This window comes from Ziziphus jujuba, chromosome 1 (genome assembly GCF_031755915.1).
Source record: "Ziziphus jujuba cultivar Dongzao chromosome 1, ASM3175591v1".
In the NCBI taxonomy this organism is placed as follows: Eukaryota; Viridiplantae; Streptophyta; class Magnoliopsida; order Rosales; family Rhamnaceae; genus Ziziphus; species Ziziphus jujuba.
Window position 1 is genome coordinate 11985401 of NC_083379.1, and position 22164 is coordinate 12007564.

The 22164-nt window shown below is 33.8% G+C and overlaps 3 protein-coding genes across 7 annotated transcripts; 1 reads left to right on the forward strand and 2 right to left on the reverse strand.

The window, feature by feature from the left end:
• The first annotated feature begins 407 nt into the window (after positions 1-407).
• Positions 408-4494, forward strand: LOC107417730 (2-succinylbenzoate--CoA ligase, chloroplastic/peroxisomal). Of its 4 annotated transcripts, none has more exons than XR_007238892.2 (10): positions 408-722; positions 857-929; positions 1048-1213; positions 1313-1411; positions 1939-2036; positions 2178-2371; positions 2814-2941; positions 3213-3601; positions 3817-4050; positions 4230-4370. XR_007238892.2 is itself a non-coding variant. In XM_048467396.2 (10 exons), the coding sequence occupies exons 1-10, from the start codon at positions 523-525 to the stop codon at positions 4357-4359; spliced, it is 1695 nt and encodes a 564-aa protein (XP_048323353.2). In that variant the 5' UTR covers positions 414-522; the 3' UTR covers positions 4360-4494. The 4 variants fall into 4 exon arrangements, 3 of the variants coding, with proteins under 3 accessions (XP_048323353.2, XP_048323354.2, XP_060672972.1); XM_048467396.2 differs by having other exon boundaries at positions 414-722; positions 3833-4050; positions 4230-4494; XM_048467397.2 differs by having other exon boundaries at positions 581-722; positions 838-929; positions 3833-4050; positions 4230-4494.
• Positions 4495-5337: 843 nt separating this feature from the next.
• LOC107417761 (WPP domain-associated protein) lies at positions 5338-12195 on the reverse strand. 2 transcript variants are annotated; one of them, XM_048480303.2, is made up of 6 exons: positions 11897-12195; positions 9116-11428; positions 8063-8189; positions 7155-7256; positions 5993-6071; positions 5338-5850 (listed from the first exon to the last, which is right to left on the reverse strand). In XM_048480303.2, the coding sequence occupies exons 2-5, from the start codon at positions 11299-11301 to the stop codon at positions 6009-6011; spliced, it is 2478 nt and encodes an 825-aa protein (XP_048336260.2). In that variant the 5' UTR covers positions 11302-11428; positions 11897-12195; the 3' UTR covers positions 5338-5850; positions 5993-6008. The 2 variants fall into 2 exon arrangements, with proteins under 2 accessions (XP_048336260.2, XP_048336264.2); XM_048480307.2 differs by having other exon boundaries at positions 11893-12195.
• A 3138-nt stretch (positions 12196-15333) lies between these two features.
• On the reverse strand, positions 15334-21718 carry LOC107417738 (uncharacterized). Its single transcript, XM_016026375.4, has 7 exons — positions 21243-21718; positions 19585-19732; positions 17933-18121; positions 17092-17220; positions 16626-16795; positions 16202-16332; positions 15334-15670 (listed from the first exon to the last, which is right to left on the reverse strand). Exons 1-7 carry the CDS (start codon positions 21454-21456, stop codon positions 15593-15595), a joined length of 1059 nt encoding a protein of 352 aa, XP_015881861.4. The 5' UTR covers positions 21457-21718; the 3' UTR covers positions 15334-15592.
• Between the last annotated feature and the right edge of the window lie 446 nt (positions 21719-22164).

Genomic DNA, 22164 nt, shown 5'->3' on the forward strand with positions numbered 1-22164 from the left:
TTTAAACAAAATTTAACAAATCCCCATATGTAGTTTTTCTTACCCAAAAAAAAAAAAAAAGAAAGGAACATAGTGATCGTCTTAAACCCCTAATAACAAGAATTTCCTGTAACTACTTTGGATTAAAAAATTTCATAATTTTAAATTAAAATATATACAACTTTAATATCGTCAATCTTACAAATATAATATATAATTAAACATTTGAATTGTGTTAAATGTTGAAAATCAACCATCGAGAACTCGAGAATGATGGGCCACAAAAAAAATAGTAATAATAATAATAAATAAATAAGTAGAAGAAGAAGAACTATTAAAAATGAATATCTTATCCATAAGCCCAACCACGTGTTGGAAAATGATAAGATAAGGAGATCAGTCAGAGATGCTTGTCTCAACCGCGCTTTCAAAGTCAATCTTCCTTTTCAAATAATCAGTTTAAGCTCTGTTTCCTACCATACAAAATTAGCAGAACAGAGAAAACAGAGCTTCACTGAATTCCCAAAATCACCCTCCAAGAAAATGGCTAATTACTCAAACGCTCACATTTGCCACTGCATGAGCCGCCTATCCACTCTCCGGCGCAACTCACACCTCACCATCTCCGGCAACCGACGACAGATCGGTCCGGAATTCGTGGACGGCGTATTGGCTCTCGCACAAGGCTTGCTCAGCCTCGGCCTCGGCTGCGGCGACGTCGTTGCCATAGCGGCCTTTAACAGGTAATGCCCCACAAACTGAAAACAAGTTCCAAGATTTTTTCTGTCTTCTTGTTTGCTTTTGAAAAACAGAAAAATTGGCAACAAAAAAAAAAAAAAGGTAATGAAATTGTTGTAGTGTTTGGCTACGAATTCAGTGAGTGGTACTTGGAATGGTTACTAGCGGTTGCATATGTGGGAGGCATTGCTGCTCCTCTGAATTACAGATGGGTGAGTCATAGATATATATATATATATATATATATCTATATAACATAGATTTTTATTTATTTATTTGGCTTTGTAGTTTATACTTTACGCTATCAATGGTGTGTAATTTTAATTGCAGGGGTTTGAAGAGGCAATGCTGGCTATGGAGATGGTGAATCCGGTATTGCTGGTGATGGATAAGAGCTGTAACCACTGGTTTCCGAAACTCTGGAATTATGATTTGGCTTCTCTAAGATGGCGGGTTTCCTTGGAGGAAGAAAAAAATTCAATAGGAACATGGAACTGTATATTGTTTCTTTGAAATCTACGGATTCAATGCAGACCCATTATGATTTTTTGCTTCGTTGCTGGTTTAATTAGTCTCTTGTTCTTCATATTCGCAGTTTTAAGTATGGAAGCAATAAAGAAGGGTTTTGCAAGGGATTTACCTTTGAGTTACTCATGGGCACCTGAGGGCACTGTTCTTATTTGCTTCACATCAGGTATAAAAGCACTGTACTCTTTTCAGTTACCTTTCACATGAATATTTTCATTGCCTTGGTGTGTAAGAAATCAGCTTGAACTTTCATGGCCAATGATACCATTCTCATGTGTGAGAGGAAGGAAAAATATGTAGTTAAGGTTTCCAAAGTGTATAATAATTTAAGTTCATAGAAAATCTCTAAAATTGTGTAGTTAAGGTTGGAATTTCATGTCACCAACACCCACAAACATATAAGAGATGCAGCATTATCGAGGATATTGCCACAAGCTAAGAGGTCGACCAGACTTGGAGATTTGAGAGTCTGGCATGGTTTCTTTATAGGAGGTAGTTTTTAATGATAGCTGAACTGTTTAGCAACTATTTCTTCAACTTCTGACTCCTTTTAGCTTCCATGCACAGATATTTGCCACTTGTTAAATTCAAGACTAAAGTTGCATGAACTTCTGAAAGCAGTCTTTGCCTTAGTTTTCAAACATATTTTCTGCCCATATTTTCGTTCCCTTATCAATTTTGTAAAAACTATAGGAACCACAGGAAAGCCGAAGGGAGTTACAATAAGCCATTCAGCTTTGATCGTACAGTCCCTAGCTAAAATCGCCATTGTCGGTTACAGTGAGGATGATGTATGCAAGTTTATGTCACTCCAAGCTATGAAGCTAATACAGTCAGAGATAAGGATGTTTGGATTAGAGTTTAACATATAAGCAGCTTTGACAAGAAGCTGAAGGAAGGACTATTGAATGTTTTGTTGTGTGGCTTTGCAGGTATATTTGCATACTGCTCCATTGTGCCACATTGGTGGTTTGTCATCTGCCTTTGCCATGCTGATGACCGGCGCTTGCCATGTCTTGATACCTAAGTTCGATGCTAAATCAGCCATTGAAGCCATAGAGAAACATGGTGTAACTTCTCTAATCACTGTCCCTGCTATAATGGCTGATTTAATTTCTGCCCCAAGGTAAACAATAATTTGCCATTAGAACAGATAACATAGGATAATTTTCATCGGAATGTGCTACTCTTTGAGCCTCCCTTTCTTAATTGTGTACGTTAACATGGAATAACTGATTAAATCATTAAATTATCTACTATTGGAGTATAAACTAACTTAGTAAACAGACCAAATATAAGCTAACAAAATTGTGCTTGTGGGCTTCATTTATATTTCAACAGCCAAAGTCCTGCCACATCACTTGCTTATCAAAATTCAATAAATAAAAATGCTGCATGCAGTGCTATTTTTCTTGTAAATGCCTGAATGCAATTAGATTATCAGTAGAGAAGCTTTCAACATCTGCCTTTCCTAGAATTTATATATTTTTTTCTTTGAAAAATGAAATTGACAGCCTAAATTCCAAGAATTTATTTGTGTTCTCAGTATATTTTTCGGATGCTTTCAGGGGTAAGGAAATTTGGAAAGGCAGAAATAGTATTAAGAAGATATTAAATGGAGGTGGAGGTCTATCAACAAAACTTATCAGAGATGCAGCCAAATTCTTCCCAAGAGCTAAGCTTCTCTCAGCTTATGGTGCGTCTCTATTATTCCACCTTGTTTCCCCTTAAAAAAGATTTAATCTCTTACATTTCTCTCTAATATCTATATATATATATATATATAGATAGATATATTAATTATGAAATGCCAAGCTTATCACAAATGCAAACATCCAAAATGTAAACTGTCCTTGGAAACTTGTGGATATTGCTTTTTGTAGGTTTGTTTTGTTCCTGTCTGTCCTCTACATATTATATGAAGTACTCTTATTTAAATTTCTTGTCTTACCTTCTAATTTATGAAGGGATGACAGAGACATGCTCTTCACTAACATTCATGACCCTTTATGACCCAAAACTGGAAATTCCCATCCAGCCACTTGAGACTTCTGATGGAAGAAAACCCACTTCGGTTCACCCACCGCAGGGTGTTTGTGTTGGAAAGCCTGCTCCCCATGTAGAATTGAAGATCTATGTTGAGGGTTCTTCTCGCATTGGGAGGATTTTAACAAGAGGTCCACATGTAATGCTTAGATATTGGGATCAAAGTCCCTCAGATGCATCAGACTCCAGCAACAAAGATTGGCTTGACACAGGTGATATTGGGTATATTGATGACTATGGCAATTTACGGCTAATTGGACGTACTAATGGCCGGATCAAGAGTGGAGGCGAAAATGTTTACCCTGAAGAGGTGAGCGCAAGCTATATGCATTGACCTCTATGCTCTTTCTTATCTAGAAATCATTAGGAAAAACAAAACTATAATTTTGGATTAACAAGCTAATCCATTGTAGTATACATCACTCACTGGAGAGAAAGACTCGCCGAGTTTTTAGTTTTCTTGAAAACTATCAATAAATACTCTACTTATTTTCATGGTCTCTAATAAATTCATAAAAAGTGTAGTTGTTTGATGAAACAGGTAGAGTCAATTCTATCACAACATCCGGGAGTTATGGGCATTGTCGTTGTGGGAATTCCAGATGCTCGTCTAACAGAGATGGTTGTTGCTTGTATTCAATTAAGAAATGATTGGCAGTGGTCACATAGAAGTAGTCTTAGACACTCAATTTCTGAAGAAAGACAACATTTATCCAGTGATATTCTACGACAGTACTGTAAAGAAAAGAATCTAGCTGGGTATCCGTCTTTTCAAAATTCATATACATAGTACCTAAACATGCATTTTTGACTGCCAGGAATCTTCCTACTTTCTGTACTTTTGGTGTGTCGAAAAATGTGCTATACTTGGGGGCTTACCTTTTTTTTTTTTTTTTTTTCCCTTTTTTTTTTTTTTTTGGTTATTGATCTTTTTGCAGGTTCAAGATACCAAAGATACTTGTTTTGTGGAAGAAGTCATTCCCACTAACAACCACAGGAAAAATCAGGAGAGACCAAGTCAGGGAACAAGTAATGTCTCATCTACAATCCTTTTATAGCAATCTTTGATTAAACTAATTTCTCTTTGCGGTATATTTAGTTCAACATTGTAACCCTCAAAAATCTTTCTTTATTTTGTCCCTTTTGTCTAGACAGAAGAACAGAATTTTTAAATATTTTTCTACACAGAGCCATTTAAAGCCATTGTTAATTCCCAACTTCCCATTAGCAGTGGAAATTTTTTAGCATATCTACTTAGTTATTGGATACGTTTGTGATAGAATTAATTCGGGCTATCTTTCTATGTTTGGGATCAAAAGTCGCATTTTGGTCATTAAAGACGCAAAATCTTGTTGCTGCATGAACTTCAAATTCAACGATATTTCTTTAAAACTGCAACTGACTCTGAAGCTGTGTAAGGATAACTACTCTTTTTTTCCAACACATCAACATCAATCACCTTGGAAAAGAACCCAAAATGCTCTCTCAATGCATATAGAGTTATGTTACTTTCATTACAGGGCTAGTATAAAACAACGAAATAAAGTGGGGAATTTTGCAAAAGGGGAAGCAATCTGCTGTGATTAACACATATGGCATACAAAAAGGAACAAGCAAGGGCTAGAAGAATTGTTGAATTTAGGGGCAGCGTTATTAAATCGATTTAAACAATCTTAATTTCTCTAAAAGTACGTCGCTCTCTATTTTATTCTTTTATGCATATATTTAAATTAGTTAGGCAGTGGTTTCTGAGTTTTTTTCCAGAAGTGAGGGAATGTACCAATCCATCATCTGAGAAAGGTTTTTTAGATAATTTTCTAAAATTACTTGCACACAATTTTCTTCCAAACTAAAGCAATCAGAGGATCCTACTTTCCAAGGCAAATATATATATATATATATATATTTCTCCATGGGCTTATGTTATGTTCTATAACTAAATCAGCAAGATTTATTTATTTATTTATTTATTTTTATATATATACACACAATATAATAATTCAAATTTGCTCACTTTATGTGTACAGCAAGCGCATCATCTTCTCATCATATAATAAACAAAATGCATTAGCAGACATTGTAAAAGGCATCCGTAGATATGCCATTTAAGAAACTAAATTCCAGTATGAACTACGCACATATACAGTAGAGTCGATAAATTGCAACATAAAACTTTCTACTGTGAGAGGAGGGAAACAAAAAAAAAAAATTCTGGTTGAGACTCCAGAGGAGATAGGGGATTCCCTTGACTCCAAGACAATAAAGAAATATGAAACGATTCTATACCAAAAACAAACCTCTCCTAGTCGCCCAACTGATATGGTACAACCATTTAGCATCTGTCCCCCAAATTTCTACGCCTGGGGAACCAAAAATCTACAGGATATGTAATGTAAGGTTATATCCTTTTCCTGGTTCAACTGTGCAAGTATTTAGTTGTATTCTATAGTTATTTTCAAAGAAGGCAGCCACTTGCTTGGCAAGAAGTCTGTCTCCATAATGCTGTAGCAGAAAAAGAACAGGAGAATAGACACTTCACAAAATAATGTAGCCTTCAGCCTGTTGAGTAAAAAGGTATTGGGTATGAGATTTATCCTTGAGCCAATGCACCAACGATGCTGTAAGAATATAATTTAACTCTAGCATACAGCATGTACATGACAGTTGTTGTAAATGGAAGAAGCCACTGTCAAAAATTTACCGTGTTAACATGCAGATCACACAGAACGAGTAGATTCTCCACTTAATTCTCTTTTTACAAGCTTCAAGATCTCAACAATCTGAAATAAGCATGAGAAGAAGGTGAATTAAATAGATGAAAAAATAGAGCATACGACTAATTAGCATTTCAAACAAGATAATCAGTCGATACAATAGATCACCATTAGAATGCTGGCTCCATTTTGCAAAGCTTAAGCTTAGGAGTTGGAAAAGGTATAACTTAGTGTGCTTTTATACAATGATGTTCAAAGACTTTCCATTTTTCTTGTACAATTTTTTCTAGAATATACAAGAAACTAATCTTAAGCTGGCATATTGCCATAAGAACTATAAAATTAATTTCACAGCGGTGCGCAATGTCAAGAAGCCCCTATGAAATTTCACTGAAATAAAAACCTTCAATAACGATGCACAATGTTATAACAAAGCAAATAGATCATCAATTTCTTGCAGCGAAATAAAACAGGGTTGTAGCGATGATGCATGGTTAATTAGCTAACAATATGAAAAATTATGTGCCCCAAACTATCCATTCAGCATAAGATGTCACATCAGAGTACTAAACTATAGATCTCTCTGTTGCCAGTTATATGATTTTCTTGGATATAAATATCATAGTATGGCATAGAGATTGGAATTGGCAACTTTCAGGTAATGCCAAATTCAAAAGATGAAGAAGATTGCCATGAATGGCAGGAAACAGAGACAAGTTTTGTAACTTTAACAAAAATATTGAGATCAACATCCTAAACTGACAACTGCTTACGTTGATGGCATAACCAATCAAGAGAAACTCTTTCTCTGAACTCAAGCACAGCATTCCAGTGCATTCAGATTATTCACTTCCGTTTTCTTTTAGGTTCAAGATATCCTTCATGCAATTTACCCCAAAAAAAAAAAGAAAAAAAAAAAAAAGATATCCTTCATGCTTGTTCATTTATAAGATGTATCCAGTATGCAGAAAAAATGCAACTAAAAACAACTAACCAAGCAACTTCCTGCTCACAGAAACAATTGGAAAGAATACATAAATGCTTACTTCTATTTTATATTTGGATGCATATTTAGATAACAATCACACTCCCCTGTACCAATAGAACATAGATCATAATGGAACAAATTAACATAGAAAATCATCTTACTCCAGGATAATGCTGCAGTATTGGTGAATAATGATCAAGTGCAATGTATATCTTTTCAAGAAGACTTGAAAGTGCATCAACTTTATCCCCCAAAAGATCAACCTGAAATCCAAGATCCAAATCCAATAAGAATTCTATAAAGAATTGAATAACAAGTCAATTTCACAACTTCAAAACAAATTTCAGGAGTGAAGAAAGGATATTCTACATAATACACACACACACACACACACACAAAAGAAAGGATACTCTACATAATACACACACACACACGTCTACTATGTGTATATACAAAACAGTAAACAAGGACCTTATGTAATAGCTACCAATTTTCCATATTGCTGCTCTTTTTATTCTTTTCTTTTTTCCAAATCCTATCAAATTATTAGGAAATTGCATAATCTTGGGGTTTGGAGTATCTTATGAGAGTAGAAAGCAGAGTGCTCATAGCACCCCATCCCACCCTTCCCCTTTATGGACACACATGCACTTATTTTGAGTCTCCGTATGTGTGTACACATGTTTGTAAGCAAGTGTAAGTACCTCCATCTCCCCCACCTCTTCTCTACACATGCACAGTCATTTATTACTTGTGTGCTTCTTCCTTTCTTCCTTCTTTTTAAATCTTTACACTGTTGTATTAATTAAATGCTTCTAATCAGGGCGTATAGACTTCACTCTGGTTTTCTGTCTACGTGTATTCTTTTGATCACTACAGCAAGTATATGCTACTCAAGTCTCGACATTAACAGTTAAAAGAAATGCTGTATCATTACAACTATTCAGCATACCAATGCAGTAAGATAAACATGATCCTAATTCTTTGCTCATCAAATTCCAACCAGAGAAGCAATAAGAACCATTCAATCAAGTTGAAGCCCATAAATACATTAATATGATTTACATACCTCAGCTTCAGCCTTTTGAAGGTCAGAACATTTCCTGTCAAGTCTCTGCTTGTACAGCAACCCTGTCCTTCTAAGGATATTAGCTTTTTGGATAAGGAAGCATGATTGAGTATCCAATTTTTTCAACCTAAAAAGCCCCGATAAATAAATATTATGAATTCAAGTTAAAATAAAATCAACATTTTAAGAAGAATATTTTAAAATGCTATCCATGCGGCTAAGTGCTAGATAAGAAAGAAGTGGCAATGCAGATGCAAGGCCTGAAAATATATTATTCAGAAAGATAAGCCAAGTTTGAATAGGAGCCTAGCAAATAAAAAATAAAACAGATACAATAGTCAAGGCAAACAGTTACGTAAAAACAACTTACAATTGAATTAAAATTGAGGCAAAAAGAAGCTAATAGACCAAGCTCTGGAAAAACAAAACATACTAAAACACCCTACTGAATTGGCCCAATCATTATTCACATTTCAAATAAGACAGCAAGGCAACAATGTTGGCCAGTAACGCTTGGATAACTAGGAATCATACCAAGAGTTAGCAAAATTATGTATCTACCTTCACATTAACCATAGTAACTGGTAGATGGCCATGCTACCACTAAATACTTTAAAAAGCATATACATGTTGGCTTCCACTTGTTCTTTGCCTATTAGTTTACTATATACTAAGGATTATAAGCATGCTTCATATTTATGATTTTATTTACGCAACCACTAGTTGTGTACACCATACCAGTCTGAAGTTAAGGGGTCTTGAATTGATTTCCTTAAAGATATTTTATGGATCAATGAAGGTAAATCATAAATATGAAGCATGTTTGTAATATATTTCTACCTCTTTCCAGGCCACGAAGGATTAAAATTTCCAGATGATAAGCATGAACATGCAAGTTAAAACGTCATAAGACATGCAAAAGTCTTATAAGATTAAGCATACAAATAGTCTCAAAAAAATAACCCAAAACCAGAATAATCTAAATTCGCAAAGCTGCAATGCAAAAGAGAATTATTGATTAAAGCATTTAAAATATAATAAATGAGCAAGTACCTCAAACAATTCTTGAAGATATTGTCAGTTACTCTACATTCAAAATCTGCAGCAGCTTTTACTAATCCATTGACAATAACGATAACTGATTCTACTTGCTTCCTGATCTCACGTTCATTTGCGTCACATAGCAATATCACATTCTGCTTCTTTTGCAAATCAGCTAAAAGTGTTCTTTTTTCTTCATCAACTTCCCTTAACTCATTCATTGCCTGCTTTAACTTTTGATTCAACTTGCCTATGTCCATCTTATATTGCTCAATTTCTTCCAGTGCAGTTGCCGAAGCCTGGGCCAGTTTCTCCTTTTCTCGTGTAAGGGAGCGTATTTCTTGCCTTAATCTTTGTTTTTCTATAACCTCCAATTTTAATTTCTCTTCTTTTACCATATATTTCATATTCAAATAATTGAGTTTCTCCTCAGCATCTTTCCAGGCTTCTCTATATATAAATTCAGACAATCCTTGCATTATGACAGACTGCATATCTGCATCTTCAACTTGGCATTGGCTAGCAGGTTTAGCATTATGAGCAGCTTCTTTGAATGTGCTTTCAAAAATATCTTTCATGACACTATACTCCAAATTTGAATCTTCAGCACCACATTTGATTTGGCCCATCATTTCCCTAACAATACAATTAAATACATCTTCACCAATTGAAGCTTCTATTTGCACATCTTCAAGATTTTCAATTCTGTTCAACAATTTTGCCTCGGACGAAGAGTACGTTGATATTTTCAATTTGGCATCAGAAAGTTGTGATTCAAGGCCTTTAATTTCCTTCTTCTTATCTGTAAGAAAATCTTTGAGCTGGCGGTTTTCTACAAGGAGCATTTCCAATCTGTTCTTCAAACTGCAAAGACTATCAGCATTGTTGTCAAACAGAGGTATTTTCTCATTTCCTGTAAGAATACCATCCAATTTCAAAATTACCTCCGGGATTCTTTTCCTCAATATATCAAACTCCTTATCCTTCTTTGACGGCAAAGAAGACCACCTTTCTTTCAAGAATTCCCTCTTGAGGCTGAAATATTCTTCAGTCATCTCTTGCACTTTAGACTCATGATTCCTTTTCATCTTGGACATCTCATTATAATAATAGCTGCTCACTTGTTCTTTACTCATGTCCTTAAATCGGTGAGGATCTGAATTCTCTAGCACATTAGTCTGTGACTCCTCATGTTTACCATTTTCTTCCCTAATTGAAGATGAAGTTGTCGCATGATTGCTTAAAAGCTTGCAATGAAAATGGTCACTCTTTTTACTATTACTCCATTCCTCACCATCGAAGGATGCATGAGAAGATAGCTGCCCGACATCAGAAATAATCAATGATTTAGAAATGGCATCTAATTCTTGACGAAGACTTGAAATTTCATTCATCATCCCAAGCAAGTTTATACTTTTTTCACCGCAAAATTTATCCCAAAGTTTTTCTTCAAACTCTTGTTCAAGACTACGGATACAATTCCCAATTACCATTGATTCAATTTCTGCTTGGAACTCTTGCTCGCTCTGCCATTTACAGAGTGATGCCTTGGACGAGTGAACCATTTCTTCCACCTGTTTATAGACCGTGTCTAAGGAAGTTTTGAGACTAGCAAATGTTCTATCTACTTCATGCCCTTTTTCAGATTCCTTTTCATGTAATATCCCACCCAATCCCAACAACTCAGAACTTGAACAAATTTTTTTTATGGAGCTAGACCCTCGTATCTGGTTAACTTCTTTCTTAAGTTTCTTGAACTGCTCTTCAGTTGTATTCTTAAGACCGCTCAGAGTTTCTTTCATCCTATCATGCTCTACAACAGCCTCTGAGAATCTACAATGCATCTTGACTTTGGTACCTTTTGACTCATGTTGCAATGCTAGAGAACCCAACGGTACATTGTCATCTGTGGCGACATGGTAAAAGTGTAACATTTCCTTCATCCCAGCTACCTCTAGCTCTTTTTGTGCAATTTTCTCTGCTGCCTCTTGAGAGACTGCATTCACCATGCCCTTGATAACCGAGTCAGTTACCATCCTTGATATGGTCAACCGGTCAGTGATATCTTGCCAATAAGAATCCCAATCCTCAACAAGCTGATCACCCAAGTTCTCATTGTCTTTAGCATTACTGCTAAGCTGCACATAACCATCAGTGGATGATCCAATAGCGGCATCCATAACTTTCAAACTCTCCATAACCTTTTAGTTTCTTTCACAGATATTTGAGAAGAAAATTTCCACTTCAGGATGACATCGCCAAAAAATAACCCAGCGGCATAAGCGACCCAAGAGGTCTAATTATTTAGGCCACATAGCATCCAGACTGCCAAAAATTGTGAATATTAGGAACAAAACAGAGAAAAGTTCAGAAGCACATTCCGAAAATGTGCGTGTGCGGTATTACAAATCAAAATGACAACATATTATCATGAATCAATCACCGATAAAGGGAAAGAAAAACAACAAAAAAAACAAAAAAAATCTGAGCCAGAATGGTAATAATATGCTCAAATGAGCTTCTAAACTCTTATCCCTTTCCATTCATGCATTTCCCAGCAGCCAAACAAATGCAGAAAATTTTGTAAGACCAAATTGAGCTTAAAAAATTCAACTTTCTAACTATATATACGCATCTGCTCTCAACTTAAGCTTACAAAAAACACTTCCAAAGCAAAAAGCAAAAACCGAAACCCCAAAAAAAAAAAAGAAGAAAACATTTTCTTTCGAAAATAAGTATAAAAAATAAATAATAAATAATTTTACAGTTCAAATGCCAACACTGAATACTTACTGGGGAAGAAGCTGAATCCACTGACTACAATTTGATTGCCCAAGATTAACAGTCAAATGTGAAATCCCGAGGTGACAGTTGAATTTTGAAAGAGAAAAAAGCTGTTTTCAAGTGTTTTTCTTCTGCTTTTTTTTTATTTTTTTTTATTTTTTGGTGTTTCCGTGAACAGAGTTTGTGTCTGGTTTTTAGGGTTTTTGGAGAAGATAAAAATAAATAAATAACATAGTTTGGGGGCATGGATTTGGTGAGCGGGAGTCAAAGAGGAAACGAAACGCCCCTGAAAATCACTGAAATTACCGGAACTTGCCCCCTCCCTTCTTTTTGACTTTTGTCGTTTTTTAAAATGTCTTTTTGATGAAGCTTAGCGTATAATATATTTGTTTGTATATTGCCAAATATGAAATATCCTCCGTCAATTTTATCATTTCATTTTTCATTTTTTTTCATTTTTTGTTGATTAAAAAATCTTCAAATATTTTCATTTTTCTTGTACTCTTGCAGTACAAAGTTAGTATAAACAAATCGAAATACAATATAAAAAAATAAAAATAAAAACCTAATCTAATCATAGATTAACCGTATCAATTTGGCTCCAATCTGGAATCCAATTTTATTGAATTTTTTAGTAATTACCATAAAATCCAAAAACAGTGAAGTTGTCAAACTTTGCAGAAGAAAATGATGGTTTCTATATTTTTATCAAAAATTAGATGTCAGGTAATAAAATGGTTTATTATTATCAGATGTTTTCACTCTCTCTCAAAATTCAATTTGCAATCAACAATTATTTTTTAAACGCTGGTGATTTAAGATTTTGAATTTTTGAATTTGTTCGCAATGAATTATGCACCACCTTAATAAAAGTGTTTCTATCTAATAAGGACACTATTTTACTATAAAATTAAGATCATATGATGAAACTATAAAATGAGTAAATAAAATACCAAAACAAGATTAAATGCATTTTATTGGGTACATCAGATGACTGTGAGGTAAAGACACATGAAAGTTAAAGTGGTAGATGGAGCATGGTATCATTTCTACATGGTGATTTCATTGGCTTGGGACCTTTATCATTTTCTTTTTCTTTTCTTTTTTTTTCTTTTTTTGTTGATATCCATTAGATTGGAACTTGAGAAGAAAGATTTAAATAAATAATTGTGATAAAAGGACAATATTACATTACTTAACCTAAAATTTGAAGTAAAGCATCTTATAAAGTTACTAAGTTAGCTTGTCCAGCTATACAACCAAATTATATGAACTTTGGCAATCATGCATCTCATCATGACTAGACCTTTCACTTTCTCTGTTTTATTCTTTATTCATTTCTTCCCCATGATCTTAGGTTGCTTTCTGTTTTCTTTTGTCATTTTATTGACTTATTTTAAAAGAGAAAATGTGAAAGACACTTTGGCCCACCATTTGTAGGACTACGATAATGAAAGGGCTATATGAGTTGGAATTGAATGAGTCTCTTTCCCTCCTCTTTAAATCTGAAAGCAGCAAATTTTCAATATTAATTTAAGTTAGGAATATTATCCATAATCCAATCCCATATTCACCCAAAAAACACAAAAATTACATATTCCAATCCCATATATAAGGTCTGTTTATTGATTTTTAAATGCATTTATTAGATAAAGGTCAAATATATACCATATTTATAAAACAAGGAGAAAATCATGACCTAAAAGTTCATGTTCGTACAGTTGTATACATATATTAATCAACTCCATAGCTGAAAATTTCAACAATCAGATTTGGTGATGTGTGTGATCATAACTTGTCATTAAAGTGGACACTTGCAAAGAACAAATGATAAATAGTAAAGAGTTTTTGTATAAATATGTATAAATATTTTCGTATAAACACATTTTCCTATTGTTTTATATGCTTATTTTTCTCTAGAAAAATGTAAAGTGGAGGCTGTCTATAGATTCTTCAAATGCTAAATCCAACAAAATGGATACGTAGTTTATTTCACATTGAAATACAAAATTGGTTCCCAAAACAAAAAGAGATAGAGAAGTTGATTAATATGCTTGTGCATGCAAATTGTGAACCCAAAAGGAGGGGAAAAGTGGTTAACAAATCACTCAACTACTATAAATAATTATTGAATGGAGAAAATAAAAATTTAATTACTATTTTGTTAAATGACCACTCAAAGATCCATATAAAGTATTGTCCTTATAAAACATACCAACAAAAAAGAAAAAGAAACTTCACTTGGGGGATTTTGGGTGGGTGATCAGGGATTGGGATCACAACTTTGATATAGTATTAAATTATTATTTTTCCTAAAAGCAAAGGCCAGCTTTCGACGGTAAAAATTTGGTAGAATCCTAGGCTTCCTATACGATGGTCACGTCAGTTAAAAAGATGGCTCTCTCTTGTTTCGAGCTTTTTCTTGACTCCCAAGAATTATGCTCCTTTTCTGATGAGTCATGAATCTCAAAAGACATTCACTCTATGTGGCTTCTGAGTTTTGGTTGTTGGACATAAAACTAGTGGAATTTAGCCTGTGATAAAAGAAAATGTATCTTAGAAGCTTTTACGAGCTTTTCATGAAAGCATTTGAGGTTCTAGTTTTCTTTTTCTTACCTTAGTGGAATTCAGACTCCAAGGATAATTGAAATGAAACAATATATGTTCAGACTAAAAAACAGATTAAACCTTTGATATTTATTCATCTTATCACATTTTAAAATTTTGTTAATGAATCTGTTAACATCTCTTCATACCATAATGTTCATTTTTTTTTTATTTTTTTTTTGGGTATAAAAGACACTTGCACAAGAATTATATATATATATATATATATGTACCCCATTACAAATATTCTTCATCTTTCTAGCACGTCCAAATAAATATTGAATGGAAAAAATGAAACTTTAATTACTATTTTGTTTAATGACCACTCAGGGATCCATATAAAATATTTTCCTTATAAAACATACCAACTAAAAAGAAAAAGCCAAAAAGAAAAAGAAACTTCACTCAGGTTGGGGGATTTTGGGTGGTTAATCAAGGATTGAGACCACAACTTTGACATGGTACTAAATTATTATTTTTCCTAAAAGCAGATGGCCAGCTTTTGACTGTAAAATTTTGGTGGAATCCTAGGCTTCCTGTATGATGGCCAAGTCAGTTAAAAAAGATGGCTCTCTCCTCTTTCTAGCTTTTTCTTGGCTCCTAAGAATTATACTCCTTTTCTGATGAATCATGACAAAAAATCTCAAAAGACATTCACCCTGTGTGGCTTCGGATTTTTAGTTGTTGGGCATAAAACTAGTGGAATTTAGCCTGTGATAAAAGAAAATGTACCTTAAAAGCTTTTAAGAACTTTTCATGAAAGCATTTGAGGGCCTAGTTTTCTTTTTCTTACCTTGGTGGAATTCAGACTCCAAAGATAATTGAAATGAAAAAAAATATGTTCAGACTAAAAAACAGATTAAACCTTTGATATTGATTCATCTTATCACATTTTAAAATTTTGTTTATTAATATGTTAACATCTCTTTATACCATACTGGTCTTCTTCTTTTTTTCCCTTTTTTCTTTTTGGTATAAAAGCCACTTCCACAAGAATTAAATATATATATTTATATATTTTTTTTCCATTACAAATATTCTTCATCTTTCTAGCATTTCCAACTGTACAGTCAAACACTTGAATCAGATCAGCTTGGGTCAATGATGGTTATCCCCTTCAGATTCCTTCATCAAGAAATTCCAGGCCAGCAATGCTGCCCCAATGGCAGGCTCTACCTGCAGATTTCAAAACTTTTGGGTCATTTCTCTAATCTCAAAAGAACCAAGGAAAAAAACAAAAGAAAAGAAAGAGTGTAGCATATCACCAGCAATATCCTATCACAAATTGAATAGTAGAAAAGAATATTACCCCATGTTTAAGTAAAGATTAAAAAGAACCAAAAAAAGGAAAAAGAATAAGGAATAAAATAATCAACTTCAGAGTATTCTCATTTATTAGTAACTTACTACTGATATCGATGTTGGTTCCAAGGCAGCCACACCAAAGACAGGCCATCGATTCACATACACAATCTATCTAAAAACTAAACATGCACAACCACCAAATCTTAACGCACAGATATCAATATGCCTAAAATCTCATCACCCAAAATTAACAAAAACTTCACTGTGATCTATGATTTTAAGGAGAGGAAGACATAAAACAAAATAATGACAATAAAAGTAAACAAGCCCAGGAAACAGTGAATGCAATTTGTTTAAAAAGTAATGGTAAGTTTATAATGTTAAGAGTAAGAAAATCATCACCTTTGGACTTTCTGGATGAGCACCAGGGAAGAGTTTCTGGATAGAATTTATAACTTCGTTTCCTATATCCCAACCCTTGTTGCCTTCAAGAACACCACCCACCATAACAACGGGGAATGAAGCACTTCCATCTGCAATCAAAATTCAATATGCACCTTTAAGAGGTCTTGATCAAAAAAATGAAGAAATACAAATGTGGTGCCATCATACCACTCCATCAAAAACATTATAAATTGCGATGCAATTTCAGATTTTGAGTTTATAGACTGAACTTCTATTCCTTAATAGAGGTAGGAAAATAATAATAATAATAATAATAATAATAATAATAACAAAATTAATCGATATTCAATAAAACAGTTTATGTTGTTATTTATGTGATAAGAAAACTATACATTTTACAACAGTAAAATTAATTGAGCACCTTCACCACACAAGTTAAGCCTTTCAACGACAGCTTTTACGCTTATGGTCAATTCCTGTACAGCATCAACTAGAATTTCATTAGCAATTTGATCTCCAGCTTCTGCACATGAAACTACTTCAGGAACAAGTGCTGCAATACGTGCCCAAGACGGATCGGCATAAGTCCACCTAAATTGATGTGACACTAAAGTCAGTATTAAAACCCATTCCAACATCCGAAATAGAATGCATGGCACTATATTCAAGCAAACATAACCAGTTTCCCATATTTTAAAATTTCTAAGGTTTAATAGAAATCTAATTATGACAACAATAATAAGATTGATTTCAATCTTTGAAAAAGAACTTAGTTGATATATGCCAAATTAATATTGTTCATCTAAGCAAGTTGTCAATGACCCAGAAACCACCCTAAACCAGTGGTAAAATGAGAACTGCTGCCTTTAATTTAAACACAGACATACCCAATGATTTCATCAGGAGAGGAAAGAGCTAAAGCCTTCAAGATTCTAGTTGTGAGCATTGTCTTTGAACCACGACCATCATGAGCCCTCATTACTGCAGTCAATGCTCGTGCAGCAATCCCATAACCACTGCAAGTTATAACATTTACTATTGATCAAATTTCTAGTGAAAATTCAGAAAGCATGCAAAAATATATTTCTTTTCATGAGAAGATAATGTGGAGACTCCAAATAAAAGTTTCCATTTTATGCTACAGCTTGTAAAATTTCTTCACTGTTTCATATAAGTTTGTTTCCTAATTGGATATTAGCTTATGACTCACAGTAAGTCTGCCAGATTCATACATAATAATCTTACTTTGGTCTACAAGATACACACTACCTCACAAAGTGAATGAACATGGCTATCAATATTCTAATCAAATTATTGCAACCAATCTCACTTGTTTATCTGATAACTGTTGTTCATCATGCCATTGTTCATAACTCATCCCACAATTATAGGGCTATAGTAGCAAATTGTGAATGACCTTTTCAAATATTTTGCCGGCTATTTTGCTAGATGAAAGAACTTCAGAGAATTAAGCAATCAATTACTGCCTACATGCTCGTGAAAAACCAATAGACATCAAATTTATATTGTGGTTTTCTAGAACTTTCCTCTTTTTTTTCCTCTTCCTGCTATTTCCTGGTCATTTGGATAAGATAAAAAAATTATTCAAAATTGCAAAAGCTTCCTATCAATTAGGATGTATATTTAAAGAAATGTAGCATATCCTCATTATGTATACCACTAAACTAAATGGCAAGTGCATAAAAAATGTCTGCACTTTGCACATACCTCCCCCAATCACCCAAGATAGGCCCCGCACCTGCAGCCCGAGCTTCTTTACCATCAGCAAATCCATATGAAATAGTCCCTGTACCAGAAACTAATACACATCCATGAAGTTTCCCCATCGTCCCACTTGCCATAGCTGCAACAGCATCATTTTGAACATATAGTTTTACATGGCTAGGGAACATTTCCCTGAAAAAAAAACAAAAAAAGTCCAAAGAAGTTACTAGGCAATCTGCACCAACATCTTTAAGGGACAAAATTCCACTGAATTTTTTTAGTAAGCTATGCTGTGATAATCAGACATGTATATAACCTGCTTTCTAATTGAACACCATAAACAATAACGTATCTGGGTCTTGACAAAAACAATGTAGTAAAAAGTCACTCATAGCATCACTATTTTCCATATTTAACTGCATTGAACAACTAAGGAGCTTAAGATCAAGAAACTTAACTTTCACTTCTTGATTCTTAAATACTCTCGTAAACAAGGCATCAAAATCATCTTTATCACCATAACCAAATTTTATCTTCTTTATTTTTTGTTAGGATAATGTCCCTCTTAAAGAAGACTTCCCTATTTGGGACTTGGAGTTCCAACTAAAATAGAAAGAAGCAAGCAAAATAGAAAAGTATAATTTCTAGGTCTCACTTTTGCAATGTAAAAATGATCTAAATCAGCACTTGCTTAACCCTATAAAAGCAAGAACTGGAAGCACCTAAGAAAAAGTAAATTAATCAACAATTGGATCAACGTTTGATACTTAAAGCTTCCCATGAAAGTAATGCGACATTCTTCCATTACCCATTAAACAGCTACTTAACAAGTATTCCTCTTTGCAAATGCCCAAATGAGCAACATACAAAATCCACATGAAAACAGTAAACCATCAACAAAGCCTGAATACCCTATTCTGTACACTATTTTCAGGCAACACTAGAATCGTTATTTCATTTTGAATTGATATACAGCCCTATATTTTCAATTGCTTGAGGTCATCTGTGTAACATGATACAATAAAAATTATCAAGAAGATCGAACTGAATACTACAAACTAAAGATGAATCATGTGAACAACTTCAAAAATATAAAAACCCTCACAGCATCCAGAATAGTAAGAGTAATTTTAAAATGCAAGTCTTTGAATTTCCTCCATTTTAGCTTATAAAATAAGCTCAAGACTTCACAGCATATGCTATCACACCCAATTGCTTTATTAACCTTTTTCACGACATCTAACACATATGTAGTGAAGAAGGAATTACAGTCAAAGCAGAACAATGCCACAATTTTATTACTATGTAAATTTGCACAGAATCAAATTAGGAGGCTTCAAGACATCCAGAATAGTCATTTTCCATAATAAAATACTGAAGCTGGAGGTCTTAGGAAGAACTTGCTTATAATTAAGTGTGCCATTTGACTTTTAAGTATATCTCATGTAAACTTGATGTTCTAGGAACACTAGTTCTCTAACATCAAACAAGACTATTCTAGGTCTTTTAACTTGGGAATAAGTGCAACCACCTTAGAATCTGAATCTTCAGAACAAAAGTAATGTTTGAGAAGTAGGGAGGGACATGATGCATATACAACTAAATGGCAATTATTTTGACAGAAAAACGTTCCAAAAGGCTTCTAGAAACCGAACCTCAGCCAAGTTAGTATCCTTTCTTGATCTGTTGGATGGTTAACACCAGAGACACCTAAACAAACAGCACAAACAGCACATAGATCTGCACCTGATTTTGAAAGGGCCTCGGTTATAACCTGTTCCAGTGTAAGCCTGGCAGCAGTTTCTGTAGATTAAAACAAAAATAAAAGAATAAATCAAAATAAGCAATTGAATATTAGTATTCCTGTGAATCTTTTTCAATACAACATGAGAAATTATGCTCACTAAAGATAAAAGAAACATACTTTCTCAATTTAAAGGTTTTGTGGAACTTTTACTAGAAAGAAAAGCAACACAAAGAAAATTTCCTGCTTCATCAACAGAAATCCTAGATTCTTTAAAATCTAAAAATAAAAGTAAAAGTGATGGAATTGGCAGATCATAGCAAAAAAAAACAACTCACATTTTCTCAAAGACAAAATATACAGTCTCTGTGCGGGCATCCCCAAAAAATGACAGAGAATCATATCATCCAGATGAAAATTGGTCAAACATATCTGCCTTCAAAGGAGTATTTACTCGTGTTAGAACTTACAACATAGGAGAACAGCCAACGTTCTATTATCCCAAATATAAGGATAAGAAACAATAAACAAAAACAATTGATGACCAAAATATGAGCGATGCAACTACTCGATATCTGTCTTGGATAGGATTCACAAAGTGGAAGCATTGAAAAACAATTGTTCTTACAAGGAAAACACCTCGGAAAAACAGAAATACCACATTTAAGATTTTGGGATATCAATGTCAAGTACTGGATTGGAAGACAGTTCAACCACGATACATAAGTACCGTAGAGAATGAAAAATGTGACTAAAACAAGATTACCACAATCAAGGATGAAAGGAAAATGAATAAAGGATTATGCATATCCTCCATTAATGAAACTGAAAGGCAGAAAGATGATACCAAAGTCCAGACGAAATTCAGGGAAACATATTTAAGTTCTATTTAAGACCATGTTGGCCAATAAAGCTAAATTGATTTGAGCTCTCCAACAATCTCCCCCCCCCCCCCCCCCCCCCCCCTCCTCCTCCTCCTCCTCTCCTCTTAGTTCACAAAATTGGTTTCAGCATGCCAAAGTAAAACGGGTGTTTCAGGATTCAATACAAAACAAATAAAAAATTAATATGAAAGAAACATTATTTAAAATAAATAAATAAATAAATAATAAATAAACTTTTGCACATGTAAAGGTAATTCAAATTTAGGGATGTTTTAAAAAATAAATAAATGAAAGGGAAGAAAAATGGTGGGAAAAGATAACTACTGCTTTAGCTCAATTAGAAAGCTAACCAAAATAAAAGATTCAGTAAGAAAAATTAATCGAGTAAACATTAAGTAAGCTGGGAAAATCAATCGAGTAAATATTAAGCAAGCTAGAAACCTGATTGTATTCAATGCAAATGCAAGAATATTCATGCACTCCAATATTAATGGAAGAATTAGGAAATTCAGACAAAAATCAGCACTTGGGTAGTCATAAAAATTAGCATGAGTACTAATCACTAAGCAACAGCACTAACACAAAAATCCAGAACACCAAGAAAGAAAAATTGAGAATTCTACACAGAAAAAAAAAAAAAAAATTGATCAAACAAATAATATAAAGAAAAAGAGGACAAACTGACCTCCAACACTATTGTGATTAGAGCAACCGGCAACAGAACGAGCGAGAATGGGAAGAGGGTCGGGAAGGTTGTTGGGGTCGTCGGAGAATGGGAACAACGGCATACATACACAGACAGTGGAGGTTGCTCCGCCGTCCAAACCCAGGAGGAATTGGGACCCATGTCCATTTTCATGCGCTTCACCTTCCCCACATCCCCATTTCTGCGAATTCATGGTTTGAGAGTGCGAGAGAAAAGTGAGAACCAAAAAGATTACCCACAGAGAGAGAGAGAGAGAGAGAGAGAGAGAGGAGGGAAGGAGGGAAAAATAGATGGAAAATCTTGAAAGATTTTCCCGTAAAGTGCGTCACCGATTGTTCAGTTTGCCAATCAGCAAGTGCCACGTTCAAAATTTTGACCAATTAAGGTTCTGTTTTTTTTTGGTCACACGTTTGCTCTTACATTTTCTTATAAGGGTTTTGGGAGATCCCACCATAGATTTTTACATTTTGAATGTGATGCTGCGGCAAAGTCTAGTCTAGATGCTATGTACTTTATCAGTTCACCAAAAAGAAATGCTATTCCCTTATCACATATTGGACAAACAAACCCAAAAAAAAAAGTCTTTTTTTTTTTAATTAACTTTCTATAAATTTTAAAAATTTAACCATATAAGTATTATTTTTATATCATTTTTCCTATCCAATTCTTTTTTTTTTAATTAACTTTCTATAAATTTTAAAAATTTAACCATATAAGTATTATTTTTATATCATTTTTCCTATCCAATTCTTTTTTTTTTAATTAACTTTCTATAAATTTTAAAAATTTAACCATATAAGTATTATTTTTATATCATTTTTCCTATCCAATTGATATGATTTTCCTTTTTAAATGGTAACATAAATTATTACCGTCTTTTTCAGTTTTTCACCAAAAAAGA